This window comes from Aedes aegypti, chromosome 1 (genome assembly GCF_002204515.2).
Source record: "Aedes aegypti strain LVP_AGWG chromosome 1, AaegL5.0 Primary Assembly, whole genome shotgun sequence".
Lineage (NCBI taxonomy): Eukaryota > Metazoa > Arthropoda > Insecta > Diptera > Culicidae > Aedes > Aedes aegypti.
The window spans coordinates 236,133,800-236,158,964 of record NC_035107.1 but is presented as its reverse complement, the minus strand read 5'-3'; the positions used below and the strand labels follow the sequence as shown (position 1 = coordinate 236,158,964).

Genomic DNA, 25,165 nt, shown 5'->3' with positions numbered 1-25,165 from the left:
CCCCACCGGTGGGGCAAAAGTTCGAATAAGACAATCAATTTTGAAACTGTTATAACTAAAAATGAGTAAATATTTTGACACAAGTTTGTTCAGCAAAATTATAGCCAATATGTTGAAGGTTCACTGTATGGTATTTGTTTTGTTTCAACTGCTATTGTTTTTCTGGAAATTTTGATTATACCACTAAGGTCGAACTTTTGCCCCACCTTACTCTATTGGAATTCGGGGTAATGTCATTCGGGGTGATGGGTCGTTCGGGGTTTTGGAATTCGGAGTAATGGCGTTCGGGTTAATGGCATTCGGGGTAATGGGATTCGGGGTAATGGGGTAGAATCAATATTACATCTGCCTTATGAAATCAACAGCAATTTACAGGATCCTGTTATGAAACCTCAAGAGCCAGATAGGAATCAGGTTCTTATAAGGAATCTACAGAACAACGCTAGGTCTCTGAAGCATTTTGCCAGGCATCAGTGGGATCTCGCCTAGAATTCTCAGGATCTTGCAAATGATTTTACTAGAAGTTAACATCTTGGGATTTCGCTGCGATATTGCTGAATATTCTGAAGTCTCCGATAAAAATTTTCAAAAGTTTATTATTGTTAGGCTACCACTAGCACACCTAAAATTCCTCTGGAAACCTTTTCAAAATCCCCAAGCTTTCATCGGAAATACTCATGATAAAAAGAGAAATTCACATTATCCCGCTTAAAATTTACAGAACGCCCTAGAAAGCTTAATAGTTTATTTGGAATCACCAGATTTTGCACATTATTCCCCATAACTAATTATACATTCTCAAGATCCCTCAAGAAACCCTCAGTGTCCACTTGGAATCCACAGACATCCTCATGAATCCGTTAAAATTTCTGAAAAGTCTCCTAAGAACCAAGAATCCTTTAAGGATTCTCCAGAGTACAGTTAGGAAACTCATACACTCAGCTCGTTTGGAACTTTTTGATGATGTTGAGACCCCTATCCTTGATTAACAATTGTGTACAGAATTCTGGATCTTTTCTTAACAAATCTTACGCATAACAGAGTTTTTAACAAAGAGTTGAAGCAGAAAGATCAATATACACACCAATCTTCTTTCTGGCGTTACGTCCCCACTGGGACAGACTTTTAGTGTTCTTATAAGCACTTCCACAGTTATTATCTGAGAGCTTACTATGCCAATGACCATTTTTGCATGTGTATATCGTGTGGCAGGTATGAAGATACTCTATGCCCTGGGAAGTCGAGAAAATCTCCAACCCGATCTTTTCGACCGGTAGGATTTGATCCCACGACCCTCAGCTTGATCATGCTGAATAGCTGCGCGTTTACCGCTACGGCTATCTGGGCCCCTAACCACATAACCAATACCACAGATAAAAAGTTGAAACACTCTCAGTCGTATTTATCGCACGCTTCAATTACATTATTGAGAATAAATTGTAGTTTGGACTGTATTTGTCATGAAGCCGGTGGAATTCTCACAAAATAATATACCTTTTTACAATATGAATTCTTTTCATGTATAAGGGTAGGTGTACCAGTTATGGCCATAGTAGTTCCCTTTTTCGCCATACGTGATAATTTGAATGCCTCAACGTTTTGAAAAGTTTTTTTGTGTTTTAGCAGTAAGATATAAGATATATCTTGATGTTAAAACATTCAAAATGATTAAAATGTGAAAGCTATCCGAATTTTGAATATGGCCAAATAGGGAACCACTATGTCCATAACTGGTACACTTTCCCTATATGTTGACAAAACTTCTGCAATTCTCCAGCATAACGCAATTTATTTAACCTTTGGGCTGTCGCGCTGTTGTACTTTGTACAACAGTTGTGATTTATATGCTATCATTTTGCAACAAAGATATCTATCGACACCAAACCTAAATGTATTCCTCAAGAATCTTCTTAAGAACAATACTCGACAGTTTTTATTTACAGTATAGCCCTTTATAAAACGGTAAAATCAACAAATGTACATGGAAATTGCATAATAATGAACGCACTATGTACGGTTCGAGGAAACCACAGTTTGAAGTTGTCATATATTAAAATCCAGATTATATAGAAACTTAGGATCTTTAGTAAAGTTGTTCTGGAGGTGAAGCACTATCTGATGGTACCTCATTTAATTCGGAATTTGACCGTTAGGTGGCACTAGTGGGCATGGAAGTTTTACTTTTGTTTTGCAGATATTTCAGGATCCTGACCATTTAGAAGGATTTAGAACCATTTAGACCATTTAGAAGGACACCATCTTTCTAAGTGATCAGGCTCCTGAGATATTTGCGAAACAAATATTTTATGCTCACTAGCGCCGTCTAGTGGCAAAATTTTGAATCAACTAGCTCAAACAATGATAGTCCTTGAGTTACCGATCAACTGCCCAAGACGTCATCATTCTAAGTGGTCAGAATCATGAGATCTGAGAAACAACAGTTTCATGCTCACTATCGCCGCCTAGTGGCAAAATTCCGAATTTCTTGGCTATAATTATAATAGCCCTTAAGCCACTGAACAATTTTGCCGAAGACGTCATCTTTCTAAGTGGTCAGACTCCTGGTATATTTGCAAAACCAAGGGTGTTGTACAAAGTACAACGCGCGACTACTCGCGTTACAAAAATTCGCGCGACGACCGAAAGGTTAATTAAATTTCTTGAAAGTTATGATATACGCATTTTGCTGTTTTTGTATCTATTACTGCAGTGTGTTTTTACACCGGTGTGCGTCATTGATTTTTGGTTGTTCTTGTCTGTGCTTGTGCTTTGTTCAAACAAGCTGTTCCAAATCTGAAGAATAGTGTTTTTTATTGTATCACCTACTAGCAGACTCAAGTGGGCTGGCCACTCAATATGAATGCCTAAGAAAAATATTGGTTTCTAGTTGAGATGTTTCTGGTGGAGATTGTTGTCCTCATGAAACGTTGCGAAAGCATGACCAATGACCTGAAGTAAATAAGCGCCAGTAGTTGGCCTTAGTAGTTGGTGAGGTTTGGGAATATCGACGAAAATAGAGCTCTGGAATGTAATCGGTGTAGATTTGACATACCATTAAAATGACTAAAGCAACAGACACGATAATATTTACAAAAATTTACAATTTTAATGGTATTTAAAAAATGTTTCCAAAAACGGATACATTTTGTTCCCAAAATGGGGGGGGAGGGGTGCCTAAAACGGAATCCCACTGTAATTGTAGTTATTTTAACAACATCCTGCATCAAAATTGTAACAAACTATGTTCGATATAATCTTTATATCATAATAACACAATGTGATATAATTTGGTTATGTACCCATAGTCGGGATGTAACAAGATTTTCAATCAGTCGAGTTCTTATACAGTTATGGTCAAACAAAGAAGAACTTTTTAGTAAAACGAGCGAAAAACCAAAGAAAACTTATTCTAACTAAGACTTAGTTTTGATTTTAGATAAATTACATATTTCGATGCTGTCCACACTTTTCATAAATTAAATTTTGAAGAGAATGCTGCAAAAAGTTTCATAATTGGTTGGAAAATACCGAAGTTATAGTGACTTCACTTCACTGTAACTTGAAAATTCACCTTCAAGAAGCTTGCGCTAACTCTAAATATTAATATTTTTGGCTTCAAATTTTAGGTTTCCCTTTTTGCCGGCTGTCGAAGCGTCCGGCAATTATATGAACTTCTGAAAAAATCTTTGGAATAATATTTGAAAGCATTGCAGTTTGACGAACAGCGAAAAAATTTGTTTCTGCTAAATTTTCTATTCGAACCATTGTGCAATGTGTTGGCTGAAGTACGAAACAGGTACAAGATGATGAGAAAAAAACTGATGGACTAAAAAAACATCTAGTGTGAGACTCATACTTTACCTTATGTAAAGAAAAATGAGTTACCTTGAAAGTTGAATAGACAGCTAATCACTTGACTGGCTCTGTATTCACTGAAGGTGAAAACGTAAAATATAACTGTCTGTCTGAATCCGGCTGCCTCATGTATGCTCGGGCAAAGCCGAATGAAATTTCTCTCGCGGGCACCATCATCACGGTTCAGACTGATAAAATACAGCACTTTCTGTTTCGACCTAATTACAAGAACGTGTTAGAGAGATGATATGCTAACATCATGTGGTTTGTGAGAAGTTTGTTAAATTAGCAAACATTAGTTTCGGCAAGCACCGATTGCCTCAAGGTGTCGAAATTTTAGTTAATTTCCAGAAGTCAATGGGAACGTTGTGTAATGTGCCTTAATCTGAAACAAGAAAGCTTCAGTAATAATGTTTGTAAAAGCACTAATTAGCACGTTTGCATCTCATTCCGTATTGGATTAATATTTGCACAGTACTCTACAGCATTACCATCAACGCGCAATGTAAACATATTGCTGGCTGTTCGCATTTCCTCTTATCGTTAGCTTGCCTCCATGTGTCTTAACACCCATCCAGAACAAGATTCGGTTCAATCAGTAAACCGCGATTTGTTCACGGTGGGCTAATTAAACGATTCTGTTTTCAATGAGCTGATAAATTTCGTTGTCAAAGGAGCATCTAATCGTTTCTAGCTAAAATTGTGGTTCATATACTTTTCAAGTATGTGACTTTGACTTCAATAATTAAAAAAAATTGGTCGGAGGGAGCCGGATCCTATTCTTGGCACTTTTAATTCACTTCGGCAGTGGGGTTTTTTTGAAAGCTGCTGAGCTCATATTTGGTCACAATATGCGACGTTTGGAAGTGCTTCTTACTGCAAAATTTCAGACGATTCGGCCGAGAAAAACCCCCCATGCCAAAGTGAATCATGGAAGTGCCCAAGTAGCTCTACACCTACATATTCTTTCTTTATTCGATGAAAAACTCTTGTTTTAATGTTTGTCTCTTTATCCATACACCATTAGTGTACTAAAATGGTTAATTTCCGCCGTATAGAATCCCTTTCACGTCATACTGCATCTAAATAACATAATTTTGCACAGGGAAAACTTAATTCCTGCCCATGCAAAGATGTCAAAAGAAATACGTAATCCTCATTTACGGATCCGGAATTCCAGCTTTTCCATTCCACTTGGCTTAACTGTGCCATTACCAAATGCAATAAAAACTTGGAATGTGCGGCTCCACTTCCTGAAGCTGCAGTAGCTTTCACAATCTTATTTATGCGAAAACTTTCCGCTCGAGCAGTTTTCCGTTGCAGGTATAGCGACAGTTATAACTAGGAAAGTGTGTCGACTCCGAAGACTGCGATGCACTGCGCAAGGGATATCATTCGTTGCACTTGTCATCATCTTAGCGAACTGAGCACAATGCAAAACAGAACTAGATTTGTATTGCAGGTTTTTTTTTTCTAGGACTGACACATTGCAAGTGGGATTTTACATCCCTACCGTTTTGTTTGCGACGAGTGAATCATATGCACTTTTGTGGATGCAGAAGCTGCTGCAAAGGATATTCACGCGTGGCTGCGCGTTGATGCACCTGTTGGGAACGGAATTAACGTCAGTTTTAAGTTTACCTTTTGGATCCACCATTCAAAGCTAGATGTAGTGAATCGAGAAGTACATTTTTCCATCTCAAGGATTATCTTCGCTTTCGCAACATGAGAAGATTAGATTTCATTTGTTCGTAGTGTTGGGTTAGGACCATAGAACAAAATTTGCTTTAAATGAGTTTTGACCAAACCATTTAACCTCATGGATCCTAATAAACGATTTGACAAGAACAGCCTACGATTGCCTCCAAAGTGTCATATTGTTCGTGGAAGCTACTTCCTACAAAGTTCTCCGTATCGGTACACCTGGTAGACACCACAGCACACATATTAGAAAAATAGACCATGTTCTGATCGATGAACGGCTCATATTCGACATTATGGATGTCGTACCTAATATCGATTCTGACCTGATGATATTGCGCCCAAAAATATCTGTCAACCAGACGTCCTCACTGAATACAGCTGAGAGCAACGGCTGGTTCCTGGGACAACGAGTAGTTCTGCGAGCAATACAGATAAAATGCGAAGTAGAAGAATACAGCGTGGACGGTCATGCTGCAGCAAGAGACCCGATAGAACCCGGTAGATGAAAACGGCAATAGAAGACCTAACGTAAGGAACAATACTAATCGTAGGAAGTGGATGCCGCAGCTGTGCCGGAATCAAGAAACGCGGATGTTTTAACAAAAGCTCGAAGCATCCTTTGACGGCTTCGTTTTGCGAGCACTCATATACAGGGATAGGGCTGGGAAGCGGAAGCAGTACTACGATAAACACATGAATGGCGTCGAAAGCATAGAAAGTGATGATCGAAATAATGGAGGAATTATTCACTAGTGCTGTGGACGATAATAACCATCAAAAAGCCGAGCTGCTGGGAAGGATACCAGTGGAGCTAAACTCTGAACTCTGAAGCATACTTTTAGGAACTTTTTATCAGAAGATTCAGTGTGTGTTTGTTTGACAAATTGAGGAATTAGTTTGCGAAAAAACACGCGTTCTAGTGAAACTCGAACTCATGACTCCGTGTGCGCTGGACCGACGCACAATGGTCCAGATAAAAAAACAGCATTTTTAATATTTTACTATTCTTGGTCGTAAATAGTGTTTTGAAACATGATTTAGGGTTGAAGACTCTATTTTGGTCATTGTCACTAGTTTTTGGCTCCTAACATAAAAAAACCCACGTTTAGGCAAATTTAGGCAAGATGAATCTTTTCAGTAGATTTCTAAGTCTTGAAAGCGTTTTTGAGCACAATATCTCCGCGGGGAGTTGTATTTACACTATATAGGGTGCAGAGCTACTCGGGCACTTCCATGATTCACTTTGGCATGGGGGGTTTTTCTCGGTCGAATCATCTCAAATTTTTCAATAGGCAGCACTTGAATACGACGCATATTGTGGCCTACTATGAGCATTGCAGCTTTTAAAAAACCCTACTGCCGAAGTGAATCACAAGTGCCAAGGATAGGATCAGGGTCCCCAGAAGCTGTTATTTAAAGATTTCATTTAAAAAGGTTAACGACACTTTAAATTGAAGTTCGCATCCGGGGATGCTGAATCTAGGTTAGAGAAAGTTACCGACCAGAAAAAAATATGATAAAATATAAATTTGCACGGGTTTTGGTGAAAATGATTTAGTCGAATTTTTTAAGCAAAATATATGGCTTTTGGACATGTATTGCTAAATAGCGTTAAAACATGTTTTAAGATATGTTCCTTTTTAAATTCTTATACGCTTTCTTAATTATCTGATATTGTAGATGAATGTTTGATTTTTTTTTCTAATTGGAACTAAGTTTGGAAATTGGGTTTTTGCCAGCTATTTGAAAAAAAAACGGCGCTTTAAGCTACTAAGCTACAGAACACCTTAAGATTCTGCAGAACAGAACGCCAAACTGAATCCGATTGTTAACCACTTATACGTCTCTTTTCCCAACTTGCCAAACTTGTAAAGCCTTGATTACACTACGCGCGCAATGTACGAACGTTCGTTCAAAAAAAAATCGTTCAATATTCGCACGAACTGTTCGAAGCTCTGTAAATACGAGCTGTTCGCCCATATATTACACAGTTCGAACGAACACGTCTTTGGTTTCATGACTGTTGGTCGTAGCAACCACTTCATTGTTCGTAAACACGGCATAACAATTAACAAATAATTAATATAGTATACCGTGGTTCGTCTAAAAGTCACTGCCGTTGTTGCTGTTACCAAAGTATATTACACTAAAACCTCAATTTACGAAGTCTTTTTTTTACGCTACCTCAATTTAAGTCACTGTTTTACGAAGTAAACTCAATTCAAGTCACTTTTTTTACGCAGTGCGTAAATTGAGTTTTGACAATTTTGTGGGAAACCATTGACCTCCGGTTTGGGAAAACCGATGAAAACCCATACAATATGGGTATTTTTGGACGAAAATCGATGTCCGACGCCATTTTGGAATCCAAGATGGCGTCCTCTGGTTTGGGAAAATCGTTGGAAACCCATACAATATGGGTATTTTTTGGAACGGGCACGACAAGGGATGACGAAAATCGATGTCCGACGCCATTTTGGAATCCAAGATGGCGACCTCTGGTTTGGGAAAATCGTTGGAAACCCACACTGAGGCAAAATACTTAGGAGAGCTTTGAATAATTTAAGAACCACTGCTTGAAATAATTTTCATAACAATCGCTAAAAGAACTACTCCGCTTTCGATGTTGGGTACAAGTTAATCGTAACAATATCAAAACATGTCAATTTTTGAGCATGCCTGAATTGAAATGCAAACATTATAAACAATTGATTATATTACTTAACCAACTATCATTGCGTTTATTGTCGATTTTCATTGATTGACTTATGAAATTTAGTAATGAAATTCTTTACCAAAATCATAAGTGAAACTAAAAAATTTCAACAATAATCGTTGTGGCGCCAAATCATAATTATTCCTTTAGAAATTATTTTTTTGCCTGGTTTGGGAAAATCGTTGGAAACCCATACAATATGGGTAATTTGGAACGGGCACGGCGAGTGGATGACGAAAATCGATGGAATCCAATATGGCGACCTCCGGTTTTAGAAAATCGTTTGAAATTCATGCAATATGGGTATTTTTGGAATGGCCACCACGAGGGGATGACGAAAATCGATGTTCGACGCCATTTTGAAATCCAAGATGGTGACCTCCGGTTGGATAAATTCGTTGGAAACCCATGCAATATGGATATTTCCAGAACGGGCACGACGAGGGGATGACGAAAATCGATGTCCGACGCCATTTTTAAATTACATTCACCTAAACCTCAATCAACGAAGTCTGTTTTTACGCAAATTCAATAGACGTCACTTGTTTAACGAAGTAAATTCATGAACATCAGTACAGATCAGTACATTGATCCATTTACTTATATTAAGGCGAAGTAGACCGTCATTGAAATTTGTAGTGGGCATCGATGATTGTGGCCAAACCGTCTCACGATTGCGAATTAAAGAAAATCACTAGGTTTTGCGCTGAAATTGCTGAAAATGTATCAGCATATTTTCTATATGTAAGCTCAAGTAGTCATACTTTTATGAATCAATATTACTTAAGATGACTGAGTTTGATCACTCTGAAATTGCAAACTGGAAAATCAACAAGGCTACCAAACCGAATGACGGGCTACTAAACCTTAAGAGTATCTATTTTATGCTATAAATAAGTATCATCAATGTACAACTACTTAAGTTTGTAGATACTCAGGTCGTGGAGTCCTCGGAAGTACAAAAACATCGACGCAACTCAATACAACACTTCGTTTGCAAATATGGACAGTAAGAGGCCTTTGCAATATTGAAGAACTATCTATTGATGATTGGTTACGCTTGTATATCCTAATGCCCATATTCGATAGAGCTTTTAGAGGACCAAGGACATCCGCTCAAATTCAAACAATAAACCGTTTACCCACAGAAATGGTAAGGGGCCTTTGGTGTATCTTCCAATCACTTATTTTGGCCGTAGATCCAAAGGCTTTTATTCAATGTAGTCCTTGGAGCACCAAAAACATCCGTATAGATCAATTAAATATTCCGTTGACTTAAATGAATGGTTAATAGACTGTGCCATATTAAAAAACTACCTATAGACCATTGATCACGTTTGTAGATTCAAAGGCCTCTATTCAATGAAGTTTTTGGTGGACCTAGGATATCGGTACAAATTATAACAATACTCATTTTACTGCTACATATATATAAGAGCCTGTGCCATATCAAAAAAGCATCTATTGATAATTGGTTACGCTTGTAGATCCTAAGACCTATATTCGATATAGATCTTGGAGGACACACAAATTATTACAATACACGGTTTACTCACATGAATGGTTAGGGGCCTGTGGAGTTTTTGAAAACTTACCTCTAATCTCTTATTACGGACGTAGATCTCAAGGCCTATATTCAATGGAGTCCTTGGAGGACCTAGGACATCCGCATAAATTATTACAATACACCGTTTACTCACATGAATGGTTAGGGGCTTGTGGAGTAAATGAAAAGTAACCTCTAATCTCTTATTACGGTCGTAGATCCCAAGGCCTATATTCAATGAGGTCCTTGGAGGACCTAGGACATCCGCATAAATTATTACAATACACCGTTTACTCACATGAATGGTTAGGGGCTTGTGGAGTAAATGAAAAGTAACCTCTAATCTCTTATAACGGTCGTAGATCCCAAGGCCTATATTCAATGAGGTCCTTGGAGAACCTAGGACATCCGCATAAATTATTACAATACACCGTTTACTCACATGAATGGTTAGGGGCTTGTGGAGTAAATGAAAAGTAACCTCTAATCTCTTATAACGGTCGTAGATCCCAAGGCCTATATTCAATGAGGTCCTTGGAGGACCTAGGACATCCGCATAAATTATTACAATACACCGTTTACTCACATGAATGGTTAGGGGCTTGTGGAGTAAATGAAAAGTAACCTCTAATCTCTTATTACGGTCGTAGATCCCAAGGCCTATATTCAATGGAGCCCTTGGAGGACCTTGGACATCCGCACAAATTATAACAATACACCGTTTACTCACATGAATGGTTAGGGGCTTGTGGAGTAAATGAAAAGTAACCTCTAATCTCTTATAACGGTCGTTGATCCCAAGGCCTATATTCAATATTCAATATACATCGGCACAAATTATAAAAATACTCATTTTACTACTATGAATAGATAAGGGCCTGTGCTATATCAAAAAAACATCAAAGGATCGCTAAATATGCCAGTACATTGCAGGTATATATTCCAGGAAGTTTTTGGATGAACTAGAACACCTGTTGTACTCACTTAATTACCAAAACTTGGATTTGACAATACAAACGCTTCTTAAAAATATAACAATCTTCTAGGGTCCAGTATTGTGAGACATTCTTCTACATAGAAATGATAAATTGGCAAAACCTCGTTTTACGAACTAAGCTCCCTCGTTTTACGCACTGATTCAATTTACGCACCAACTCAATTTACGCACCCCCGATCTAGTTCGTAAATTGAGGTTACAGTGTATTAGCAAACAATTCCCCTCAACTAGCCCTTCTTTACTTTCAGATATTAATTTAAAATTCTCCTATGAATTCCTTCAAAGATCCTTACAAACATCAATGCAAGAATGTCAAGAATTGTCTTCAGGAATGACCCTATAAAAATGTCGAGGTAATTCTTTGAAAACGTCGTCGGAAACTCAAAAAACTCATGATTTTTAGAATTTCCTCCAGGATATCGTTCATCGAATATTTTATCGATTCCTCCCGAAACCCATTAGATTCCTTCTGGAAGAACATTTGTTTCGATAGGGCTCCAGCAACACGTTCAGGAATTTCGCCAGGAGTTCCTCCTGAGATTCCAAGGGGTATTCCGGGAATTTTTGCAAGGATATTTCTACAGGGATTGCTAAAGCGATTTTGTTTGGAGTTCCTGCCCAAATGCTTCCAGCGATTCCATCATAGATTCATCCAATAAAATTTTCATCAAATCAATAGATTACTCAGGAATCTTTTTCAGGAATCATTACTTTTTCTAAGTTTCTTCAAGCAATTTCTTCTTATATGCGTCTAAAAATTCTTCCAGAAACACCTAAGAATTTCTCTAGGTTAATCTGCAGAGATGTTCTCAATGCTTTCTGCAGGTTAAACTACAACAATTTCTTGAAAGATTACTTCAGATATTTCTCCAGTGATTTCTCCAGAAATTCCTCAAGTAGTTCTCTTGATATTTTTCTAGGAATCATTTCTTAGATCTTCTACAGAGATCGCCCCAGAATATTCTTCTGGAGATTCCACCGATGATTCATTCAATGATGAATGATTCAATAACTTCATAAATTCCTATAGAAATTCCTCAAGAGTTTCCCTCGGGAAATTCATTACATGAATTATACTTTAGATTTTCCCAGGTATTCCCTTTGAATTTTTCTCCAGAGATTCGTTATGGGCCTCCACAAAATCCTTCGGGGATTCCCCTAATAATACCTCTATAAATTCATACAGAGATTCACCCATGAATTCTTCTAGGGATTTCGTCAAATAAGAAGTTCTAGCCCGATTATTTTTAAGGATTCTCCTGAAACCCCTTTCCTGAAGAAGGTTTTTGAAAAACCTCTGAATAAGTTCCTGGAGGAATTCCTGGAGCAATCCATGGAGGAACCTCTTTAAACAAATTTAGTATATTCTCTAGAGGAATCCTCGGTTCTTGAAAAAATCCTGGACAAATTCTTGCATGAGCCTATGAAGGGATTTCAGAAGAAATCTCAGGAGAAATTACTGAAGAAATCCCTGGAACATAAAACATGCTTCTCGGTCACGCAGGCTTTATTTTTTCATCGTTTCCTTACAATAAGAACTGCGTAGACGAGAAGCATAGGGGAAGGCGGGGCAGTATGGTCATACGGGGTAAAATGGGCCACCTTTCATTTGAGCTTCAAACACAGATTTTGATCTTGATAACCTTAGGACCTTATAAAGTATGCTTCAATTAGTCACCACAGTGAAAACTACGCAAAAATCTGATTTTGAACTTCATATATCGATAAAAATCTGAAACGTTGATGCTACTACGAAAATCTTATAAGATTTTGAATGTAAAAATAAGCTTTGCATAAAGTTTTGTTTATTGACTTCAATTTTTTTCACAGCAGTTCGTTCTTCCATTATTTATAGGCATTATGTGCACGAAATTGTACAGATTCTAAAATAAATTTTCAATAAAACATAATTTATATGAAACATCTAGGAACGGGGCAATATGGTCATAGCCGGTCAAAGCTATCTTATCACAAAAATAGATAACCAAAAATGGCATGTCATTTTAGCAGTTTTATTGCAATATTGTTATCGCGCGTGATTTCAATTAAAACTAGAATTTTTAACTTGTTAAACTTGTTTGAACGACTATGTTTGAAAACTGAAGCTCTTAGAACCATGATTTATCGAACTGTCAGCAAAACATACCTTTTCATGATTCAAATCAGACTTCAATCCAGTTTTTGTACTAAACTCTATCATACATTATTGTCTTTTTCTAAATTAAGACTTGCAAACGGTTTTCCAATTAAAATAATAATATTTAGTATGGTGGCTCATATTGCCCCGTAGGGGGGACCATTTCGCCCCGTATAGTGTAGAGTCACACTCAAAATAGTGTTTTTCAAAAAGGTTCCCAAAAAAATTCTAAGTAATCTTTTTACCAAAATACAAATGTGATATAAAAAGAGATACTTCAAACTACAAATTAAGCTTATGGATCCATTAAATTGTATTATGTTTCTATGCTTTTCAAGAACTTTTGCTTAGGTGGACCATACTGCCCCTATTGACCCTATTTAATTAAAATATACAGTCGATTCTCTTCCAGCTCATCCCTGGAACAATTTCAAGAGGAAACCATTAAACTTTCAGTCGTCGCGCGGTTTGCCACCGTCAGAACCACCACGCTACTGTTGTGCACGTTAAGCGAGGTTTTTTCAACAGTGTTGTACAAAATACAACAGCGCGAGGACTGAAGTGTTAAGGATTTTCTGGAGCCTTGGAGGAATTTCCTGGAAAAATGGTGAAATTTCTGCAGGCATCCCTGTAGAGATTTTCCTACAGTACTGCCTGGAGGATTCTCTAGAGAAACTCCTGTAGGATGGATTATCTAAGCTCATTACTGAAGGACTCCTGGAGGCATCTTTGAAGGAATCCTTGGAGGTATCCCAGGAAGTATCACTGTGGACATTTTGCTGGTGGAATCCCTAGAAAAATCCCGGGAAAACTCCATGTAGAGATTTTTCTGAAGAAAATCTTGGAAGTATCCTTAGAGGAATTTATTGAGAATTTTTTGTAGAGATCCCAGTTGAAATCTTCGGAGGGATCCATGAAGAGATTTTCCAAAAGCGATTGATTTGACTGGAGGATTTTTTTTGTATAGATTTTCCTTATGTAATTCATAACAAATAAGATTAATTTCTGATGAAATTCGTGCAAGAACTCATGAGAGATTCTCTGGAATAGTTCCAGAGTGCATGTAATGCAGTGATTTTCCAGGTAGTAACTCTAGTAGAATTCTTGGATGAAGTTCTTAAGGAATTTACTGAAGAATTCGTGAGTTTTAGAGCACCTGGAGGAATTCCTAAAAAAAATAAAATCTCTGGAGCAAGTCATGGAAGAATCCTAGAAAAAATCTTCGGAACAGTTTCTGAAAGAATCTCGAGATGACTACTTGGAGATATCTTAGTATGTATCCGTGGAGGAATCTTCGGAGGAAACTCTGGAGAAATCACATGGGAAGTATCTTGAGAACAATTCCAGAATGCCTTAAAGATGTCTTTGCAAGAATCTTTGTAGAGATTTTCCTAGAGGAATCCTTGGAGAAGTCTCTTCTATATTTTTCAAGATTTTCTAGAGAAACCTCTGTAGAAATGCAAGGATAAATCGCTCGAAAAATTCCGGAGTATTTCTGAAACAAATCCTAGAGGAATCCTTTGAGAAATTTGTGGAAGAATCCCAGTAAGGATTTTATTGGAGAAATCTATATATGAATCACTGAATTCCTGCAAGAACTTCTTGCGAAACTCTAAATAAGTAAATTCCTGTAGAAATGTCCCTGCAGAAATTCTTGGAATAATCTTTGGAGGAATAACTGAAGGATGCTATCTGGAATTATTGGATTGCTATTAGGAACGGCAAAATCTCTGGTAAAGCCCTGGTGGAATCTCTGGAGAAATCCATATAGAGATTACAGGAGAGATTATCCCTGATGGAATCTGAATGAATGCCTGGAGACATCTCTGGAAGAGTCTCTCGAGATATTTCTAGAAGAATTTTTAAAGCAATCTCTAGAGGTTTTCCTGAAGGAACACCTGGAGCTACACTGGTCGTTTGATTGCTGTCAAAAGTATCGCGTTCAGTATCATACGGGTGTAACTGCAGTTTCGAAGAAATCGAGAAAATCGACATTAAAGTTTTGAACAAACAAAAAATTCACGTATTTTTTTGTTTTATAGTGAATTTATCTGAAAATTTGTATAAATACTATCATGACATTAGAGTATACGGTGCCATTTGAAGTACACGTATTATATGGTGGAAAATGAAATAAATAGTAGTTACGCCGGTCTGTCGTATTGGAAAAAGTTACGCCACGAAGCAAAATCATTAGTTTTTGATAAATTAACAATTGTTGTAACACCAAACAGACTCCGAGAGTCGCTAATAACTTTTTGTTAAATTTTCATATCTACTGGAATCGAACCAGCTTCTCAAGTACGTACAGTTTGGACATATTTATAATTAATGAAACAACACTTTTTTCGATAATATCATTTTGGTGTTCATGTATCGTTTACGGCTAAGATATAGGGAAAAATAGTCAATTTTCAACTAGAATTTGATCCAATTATATTGTACACTGATTCCAAATCGTCCTTTTCTCTTCCTACAACATTGTCTGTACGGGAATCCGCTGATGGAAACGCAAATTTACTGAAAAATGTTTGGACTGTTATTTTAGATTGTGCTACTTTTCCCCGAATGTCATTTCCCCGAATGTCGGTCCCCCGAACGCCAGTTCCCCGAATGACCCTTTTCCCCGAATGCCATTTCCCCGAATGACCCAGTTCCCCGAAAAGTGGTACTGTTCGAATAGGAGCTCTAATAGTTTTTAGTAGCAAGATGGTGAACTAGAAAGAACGATAGGCAATGGAAAGAAGGAGGTATTTGGTCTTTCTCGACTATACACATGTTGCCAAAAAAGAACCGCCAATCAAATAAAGAAGGGTGCATATCAGATGACCAGTACGTTCGCTTACCTGAAATGTAAAAAGTTATGACAATTATGATTGCCAAAAACTTTTCGGGGAAGTGAGTTATTCGGGGAAACGGGACATTCGGGGAACTGGCATTCGGGGAAACGACATTCGGGGAAAAGTAGCACAACCGTTATTTTAGCATCACTCACCTAAACCTAAACTATTCCTTCACCATTTCTTCAGGTGTAAACCATACTACATCCTCGAATGCATCGAACTTAAACAACTGCGCCATATCATGTGTAAAATGAAGAAATAATACGGAGCAGCAAATATTATCTGTTAGCCATTTTGTAAACACGGAACAGTATCACAGTTGGCGTAACTTCAACAGAAGATGACCAGAAAAGTTACGCCTGACGTATATTTGTTCCCATTGCAGTTCTGTTGTTACGTCAAATAATCTTTTTGCAAATATGGTATTTCTAGAAGGTTTTTAGTCATAATTTTTGGTAGGGTTATAGTTTCGGACCTGTAGAATTCAAATATTACGAAATCTCATTTCCCGCCAAAACTGCAGATACGCCCTTATCATACTGAACGCGAGAAGGTAGGTGTACCAGTTATGGACATAGTGGTTCCCTATTTCGCCATACGTAATTACTTGAGTGTCTTCAAATTTTTAAAGATTTTGTGTGTTATAATAGTAAGATTTAGGATATGTCTTGATATCAAAACATTCAAAAAGATTAAAAATGTGAAAATTATCAAAATTTCACATATGTCCAAATAGAGAATCACTATGACCATAACTGGTACACTTTTCCTTTGTTATAATTCGTCAGCAATAAAATGATATTCTACTTGTAGATAAAAACGACATCAATTATGACTTGTCGAATGATACGGATTCTCATAGGATTTTCATTTGAATCCCACCGGTCGAAGATCTTTTTGGATTGGAGCATAGAGTATCTTCGTATCTGCCATACGATATGCACTAATAAAAATATTTAAAATTTCAATGTAGCGTAAACAGAAGAGTATATTAAAAGTAAATCAAATTCATCTATTGTTACAGCATCACGTTTAATTTTTAACTAAAGATGCTGGAATGTTACATGATCGTATTAAAGTGCATTCGATTGAAAAATAAGCGATTTGTCGTTGACATTTCAGTTTATTTTGATGCTCCGAATATGTGCATGAAAATAAACTGAAATTTACAACATATTTTTCGCTGTGTGCACATGCAAGAATGGTCAATCAGCAAAGAAAACTCTCAGTAAATAACTGAAGAAGTTCTCATAAGGACAATAAGCTGAGAACCAGGCACTATCCCGGTTGGGACGTAACACCAGAAACAAGAAGAAGAATTTTATGTTTGATTTCTGGCATCTATCAAGATCTGGATGAATCTGGATGATGGATCATGAATTTTGAGCTGTCGCATGATGGAGATATATGGTCGGCGTTAAGTCAGAGGGGACCAAGTACAAAACTTGGGAAAATTGGATTATTCTGTCATTAGGTGCGAAACTACCACACCTCCGTTTCACTTTGACCAGATTTGATAAATGCTGTAAACTGCGAGAGATATGTAACAAATTTACTTTGGATGATCAATAAAAATCGATAAAAGTGTGCAGTCAGAGAGGACCAAGGGCTTACTACCATAACAGCGAAAATGATCAGCGCGCTGAGGAATACGGACAATGAAAAACATTTCAAGAGATTTGTCAGATTTTTCGACACCCAATGATTCTTCTGCTTATCCATAAATAAAAATTAATAAATATAACTCAATTCGATCCATTTGATTTTGATTTTTGACCATTTACCATATTTGGATGGGTGGTCAGAAATTGCAACAATTTCTGTGCAGACAGAGCGGACCATGTGTTGAAAAGTACTAAACTGATTGATTATTGCAATTTTTGAGTCAATTTCAGAGACCGGTAAAAGTTTATGGTAGTTCTATGGTATATGTATGGAATGTGCTAGAACCCGCTTATTGAACCAGTATATTTTGGTCGGTATTCAAGATTTTCACTTGGTCCACTCTGACTGAACACATATTTGAATATTTCTGGTCTTCAATGCAATGACCCTGCAATACCTTAATTTTCAAGCTATGGTAATGCCACTGATTTCGGTATTGACTATATAGATTATTGAAGAATTTACGAGACTGGTGTCGAAGGTTCTTGATAATCTGCTTATCTTAGAGATATGCACTCGGTTTGACTATGCAAGCATTAAATGATTGTTATTTTCCTAGAAATTGTTCAGTCAGAGTGAACCAACTCACTGAACGGTGATCTTTAGTTCAGTCAGAGTGGACCAAGTACACATAGTCCATCAAAAAATCGTTCTATCAGAGGTTTGGATTATGATTTTTCATGGTTATCACTTCACATTATATTCTTTGAAAGTATTACAAAAATGTGTAAAAATATTGAACCAAAATTTGAACGATTTTAAAAATTACAGAGCTTTAGACTTTAAACCCATTTTTCTCAAAATATGAAAAATGTCACTTGGTCCATTCTGACTTAACGTCGACCATATGATGGTCTAAAAATGTCCACGTCCACACCACACCATACTGGAACCGGTTCCGGAATACTCCGACCGAATCCGACCAAATCTAATTGTCGGTCCTCTTGAAAAACGGAATGAAAAACCATGAAATTTGAACCATCGTACCATATGTACCATTTCCAAAATACTAATGAAAGCGGTAGACTGGTCACAACTTGCACAAATGTTCGTGCGTTGCACGCACTGTGCAATCAAAGCTTAACACGCTCGCGATTTTATATCTCCCGAATACAAGTGAGAGCGAATTGTTTATAGATACTAAGTTCTTACGCTCTACATCCGCATACCTATTAGCCGGATACTTTCCGTGCACGTAATTAAGTATGCGTTGAGCTCTCATGCGACCGCACTGACGATCAACAGCGCTATTTGAACGTCATGCGCTTAGAAACGTCTTAGGAGCAGTGAAGGAGAACGATGCACCCTAAACAAGATCCATAGTAAATTGCCATGTCGTGGAACTCACAAGAAGCGGTACCCGTTATCGTGCCTTTACAGGTGATTTTGTCATATTACCGTCCTACATGGAAGAGTAGTTGTACCATTCATCTCACAATAGAGTGTCTATCCCGGAACATTCCAGGACAAAAAACGGATTTCGGACATTTTCGAGGTATCCTAATCAAAATTTTGAAGCGAAACATTTAAGCTTATCAGATAACATGGAACGAAAGCATCGAAGATTTTGATAGTTATTATCTAGAAAATTCATCCAATTGACTAAATAATAATTTATTGATCTAAGTATTGCAAGTGAACACTTTATTCATTATTTTTCTCTTCAATTTTAACACTGATTATAATCCACTAAGGCACCTTTAATGGTCTTGAAGAAATTCTTCTATGCTTCAAAGATTTGTCTTGGTTTCAATGTAATGAATCATGTTTGCCATACTTTCTACCCAGACAACCAAAATGTACGTATAACGAAATCACCTGGAGGCTTTGTATGTGCAAAATTTCACTTATAGGATGTCGCGAAAAGGCCTTCTACGTACAAAAGTGGAGGCGATATACGTGCATATATTATGTGATGAATACAAGCATACAATGCGAGTGTATAAAATTTCTACCGAACTAACCTGTCAGCTTATGCGGCTTAACTTATGATAACAAATGTTTATTTGACAGCTGCTACGGATTTATGCGACTTACTTTGTACGAGTGTACGGGACGAAACAAAATGTATAATTGAACTCAGAAATAATGCGTTTTATGCGAGGAAACTCATCAATCTGACGATTTTATTCACCATGTTTTGCGGGATAGATGCAATTTATATGAATAAACGAGTGATTACGTGAACTTTCATGCGATTTCTGGTTGTCTGGGTATTTTATTATGCAGTATTCGAAAAATTATGATGCCAACCCTTTACGGGTAAGCAAACTGAATTAATGTTTGGTTATTTTAATCGGAATGGTGTACCAGTAGGATAACCAATATATTTTGGACCCCCTGGGCCATTTTCCTGCAAATTTTCCAGTTTAAATCGAAAGACCAATACAATCCGCAAGCCATTTGGAAAGATAGGACCATTCCGCACTTGCATCAAGCGTTTGTGCATGGAAAATGTGTTTATTTTATCTGAAATGAATTTAATTTAATCGGTTCATCCATGCAACCGTTACAACACGTTACACATTATTATTATTATCTTTATTATCGAGACTTTCAGCCGGAGGCTGGTTTGTCTCCATACGTTACACACAGAAATTGAAGACGTCAGAAAATTTTCAAATGTAAACAAAAACATTTTTCTAATTTCGTAGATTTTCTTCGCTTTTCCATTGTCAATCGATTGATTAGACTATGGGCAAGCATATTATACAACCAGTGCCGTGGACTTTGTCGCCAAACGATAAAAAAAAATGCCGGGGGTCCAAAATATATACTTTGAGTGTCCAAAATGTATTGGTGTGTCCAAAATAATGAAAAACAGTGCATCACAATTCAATTATTTTTGACGTATTTTGGATCCTACATGACCGTATGGCCATTTTTATCTCGTAGAGGAAGTTTTTCTCTACATTTTGGTATGTTCTTTGACTTGGTTACGCTGTGCAATTAATAATTTGGGACAAAAATGTAAAATCACTTCCTTAGGGGGTCCAAAATACGTCCGTTACCCTATGCGCCGCCCCAGATTATATACCGTTTTAGGACCTATATCGTTGCCAATCGTTTAGTGTCCATTAAATGGCTTTTAGATGGTACGGAAACATTCTAGATACATCAAAATTGGCTCACAAAATAATAGAAAAAAAAAACATTTTTCTTAAGGGGGCAGGATCCGTCATTGATTTCGGAATTTCCAAAAGCAGTTTTTGCGTTCAAAATCAAGAAAATTTACAGCAAAATGTGTTCACTGTATTCTGTTCTCCAACCTAAACACAGTGAACACATTTTCATCGAATAATTCTTAGTTTTGAACACAAAAACTGCTTTTGAAGATTCGATGATGACGATGATTACGATGACGGAGCGTTGATCGTTAAGACGAAGTAGGCCGTCATTGAAATTTGTACGCGTCGTTGATGATTTATGCTAATTCATCTCACGATTTCGAATCAAAGAAAATCAGTTGGTTTTGCACTGGCACAACTGAAAAAGTATCAGCATACTTTATGCATGCTAGCGCGTACAGTGATACATGTTCAAGTCAATATAAACTATCAAGACTGAGTTTTATCACTTTGAAATGCATGCTGAAAAGTCATCATTGTTGCCAAAAAGAATGACGGGGTACTTAGCCTTAAAACATTTGTTCCTTTGCACCTCGTTTCGTCATTGTGTTCCTGATTCGCCACCCTCAATAAGAAATCAACGTACCGTGGACGTACCATATTTGACGCGGTTAAGAAAATTCTAAATTCAAACATTTGTCAAATCGTCAAAACCTGTCCGATTTTGTTGAAATTTGAACCTATGCTAGCTCAACTATTATAGAATTAGGGAAAAATCAGTAAAAAAATATTAAACGTTTTTTTCCTTATGTTTGATTGACTTTTTGTGGAACACATTAGGTTCCTTAATTGACGCATCAATTCTTCAATGTGCCTAATTTGACGCACTATGTTCCTTATTTGACGCACTAAAAAATAATTGCTAAATTTTAAAATATACAAGAGCTGCAGTATTCAATAGTTCAATTAATTGAAAAAAGCGCTTTTGAGTGGACATAAAAGTTAGAACCTTTGGAAAAAGTTTTGAATGACGTCATCTGGTAGTACTCTCGCATATGCGTTTAGTTAAAATGTAGAAAATAAAACCGGCGATTGAGTTCAATCCATAGTCAAGCATTATTGTTTAGTTTAATGTATTTTCGCCGTGATATCAAACAAGGGAAAGGTTTGAAAACTACGTTGTGCTGAAACGGAAAAGGTAGTTGCTAAAATAAGGATAAATTGGTCAAAAACTAGAACGAAACCGGTTCCAAAAATGGTCGTCGAATCTTCTTTACTTATAACACGTGAACTACGCATACTTGTCTCATGTTCTATGTAACCCTAATGGACCGCGGGACAAATATGCGTAGAACCAACGGCAGTATGGGCCTCAGAATAGATCGAGAACCATATATGGGTCATACATTAAGTACGTCATGTTATTAGGGGGAAGGAGGTGTTCTGCAAGATGTGACGAATCATACAAGTTTTTTGAAGGTTCCATATAAAAAGTGGTACGTAGGGCGGATGGGCGGGGTTGTTGTAGAAAGTGGTATGTTTTTGTGACACGTATCTCATGGACACCCCCTATTATAAATTATACGAAACAAACCATTGAACCTACACCTCACCTCCTGACGAATTTATTGAAGCTTCCTTAAAACATTAGGGGACGTCCATAAACCGCGATGAATTGCACAATTTTCAACCTCTTTTAACCTCGGCCAATTTTTTTTTTCAATGAAAAGTGCGAATATTTTGTACGAATCGTTGCGTTTCTCTGAACCCCCTCATCTCCCTAAAAACGTTACGTAATATATGGATGACTTTTTACATGCGATTACATAAATCATTGGGTTGTTTCGCGGACGGATTTTTTGAAGGCAAGCACGATAATTTTTTTATTTCCTGTTTTCGATCCAACAAAACATGCTAAACGAAATAGCAAATAATAAGGCACATTGAGTGCCTAACTTGACGCACAAGATTTTCATACAAAAATATGTCTGAAAGCTTAAAAATAGAAAAATTTCGACGTCAATTCACGAATAAAATAATATTACTGACTGTTGTTGATGATATTGCTGTAAAACAGCATAATATTTTCACGAAAATTGATTAACAATATTTAGCACATTCACTAAGGAATGAAAAAATTGACGCACTTGTCGGATACATTTTCAAATAAATTTTATTTTTTGCCAATTATTAATCAAAGATAAACTTTTTTCGATTAGAATCCTTCAATAACATATAAATGAAGATTAGGTAATAAATTTTCGAGTGCTAGTCTGAATGAGAATTAATTTATGATACAATTAATGAGAAAATGCGTCAAGTTTGGACCCGCGTCAAATATGGTACGTTCACGGTAGGTGATGAATAGTTTTTTAAGCATTGAATTAGCATATAGTCTCATCAAATCATAGAAAAAACAGCGTTTAAATATTTTCCAATGTTTCGGCGCAATGTATTTTGCTTTCTTCTTAGGATAACTAAGAATATGTAATCAATATTTTTCCTTAGGATGGCGAAAACTGGTACACCTCCCCATTACGTTCTTTTTAGGCGACAATGATTCTAAGTCATAAATCAAACTTGCGCAAAATTCTAAACAACCAGGCAGTGTTTTACCAGAAAATTAAATTGATTGGTCACCACCAATCTATCATTTTTTTTTAGAATGAGTGAAAAACAAAAAATCCCGGGATTCCGGGAAATTGCTTGGTCGGAAAATGACAGTAAAACAAAGAAACTCCAAACCACAACTTTTGGCGAAAATCCCAGCAAATTCAAAGTTGGTCGGCATCGTCACTCCCATTATAGTATCTGTTCTCCGTTTCCGATGTGCACAGGATGGCATCAAAACCACAATAAATGTTGCACCCCGAACATCACAAGAGTTCCATCATTGTTTAGAGGGTCTTGTTTCCCGGACTCAAGAAAATCCCGGGATTCGGGATTTTATTTTTCATAATCCCGGGAAATCCCGGGATCCCGGGATAAAATCAAATTCTTCTAAAATGACTATATAATGACTTCGCAGCCATCAATTGTTTAGGCATATTGTGTTATGAAGTGCGGGTTCAATTCCCGGCCCAGTCGAAAGAAACTTTTCGTCAAACAAAAAAAATCTTCACTGGTCCACTTCCGTGTGTCCATTTTCTAATGTTAATTATATTCAATATGTGCAGCCTTTGGCTGAAGACGGTGTAAATTTTTTTTTTTATAACGGTCGGAGCAGATTGTGAAGCAAAGTTTTGTTTAAAAGAGTAGTTTCACAATAACTGTACCTGGTTTTTAAGATGCAGTTGAATTATAATTAACAAAACAACACAATGGTATTTTATATTTCATTCATCAATATTTGGCCTATTCGCCTTAGCTGCAGGCATATCATACCAGAATAAGTTTAAGATACGCCGGGGAAAGTTGAAACAGCTGCAAAATGATGAATGTCAAAAGAAAGTACGTTGAGAAACCTGGTGAATTTTTTTGACGTAATATTCAAAAGTTCGCAATTCATCCTGTCCCACAATTTCAACTTGCGACTAAAATGGAATTACTCAAAAGCTACCCTTAATGCTAATAGCAACATATAAAAAAAATAGAAAATTCACTATGGATTCCAAAACTAATGAAGCGTTGTGTATACTTAAAATGCACACGCGATTAATTTGTCACTTAAAAAACCTAAATGTTTCTAAAATTTAGTTTCAAATTATCAAGTTTTAACTTGTCAATATTCGAAACTAAATTGAAAATGACCTTACTAGTGTAACAGAAAATGTATAGAAATTCAAGCAAAATCCCCTATAACCTCTATAAAACCCTTATTTAGTAAGCTAAAGGCAATAACGAAAAAGCATCCATGCACCAACAGCCACCAGAACAACGTTTGTTTTGTGCCATGATGTGTAAATTATACAGTAGTATTTTCAAGCTCAATATACAAATTCGGGAAATCCCGGGATTTTCGAAAATATCCCGGGATTCGGGATTTTTCAGATTCCCGGGACAAGACCCTCTAATTGTTATTTGACCATTCTTTTCGTTTCGTCTCCCTTACAGATATCTAGCGGTAACGCAACCGCTCAACTACTCTCGCCGACGGCGCTCGAAACGGCTGGCCCTCCTGATGATTCTGGTCGTCTGGGTACTAGCACTGGCCATCACCTGCCCTCCCATTCTCGGCTGGTGAGTATTTCTATGTCACTGAGTTGTCCATAAAACACTCACCGTTTACTCATCTGTAATGTCTCTCTCCCCCCACCCTAAACAAAGGTACGAACCGGGCCGGCGGGAGCTCACCCAGTGCCGGTACAACCAAAACGAGGGCTACGTCGTCTTCTCGGCGATGGGATCCTTCTTCATTCCGATGGCCGTCATGATCTACGTGTACGTGCGGATATCCTGCGTGGTGGCATCCCGCCACGACAAAATGACCGAAATCGAAGTGCACAAGGTGGGTACCTAACTGTGGGTTAGGGTGCGGCTTATTTTTCGAAAGTTCTCAAAACCAAAAGTTCGTTAGCATTACTGTTTTCAAATCATATAAAAAGAGAAAGTCTTAGCCAAAAATATCAAGATTTAAAAGTGGTGCAAACGACTTCAAATTGAATATTAAAGTTATAAAATATGGCCTTCAGTGA

At 37.1% G+C, this 25,165-nt stretch overlaps 1 protein-coding gene across 1 annotated transcript in view; it reads left to right on the top strand.

The window, feature by feature from the left end:
* Positions 1–25,165, top strand: part of LOC5564696 (octopamine receptor) — a 307,231-nt gene that overhangs the window by 257,469 nt on the left and 24,597 nt on the right. Inside the window, exons 5-6 of the mRNA XM_021837305.1 lie at positions 24,585–24,710; positions 24,798–24,978. Coding sequence (XP_021692997.1) covers positions 24,585–24,710; positions 24,798–24,978 — 307 coding nt within the window. The remainder of the gene's footprint in view (positions 1–24,584; positions 24,711–24,797; positions 24,979–25,165) is intronic.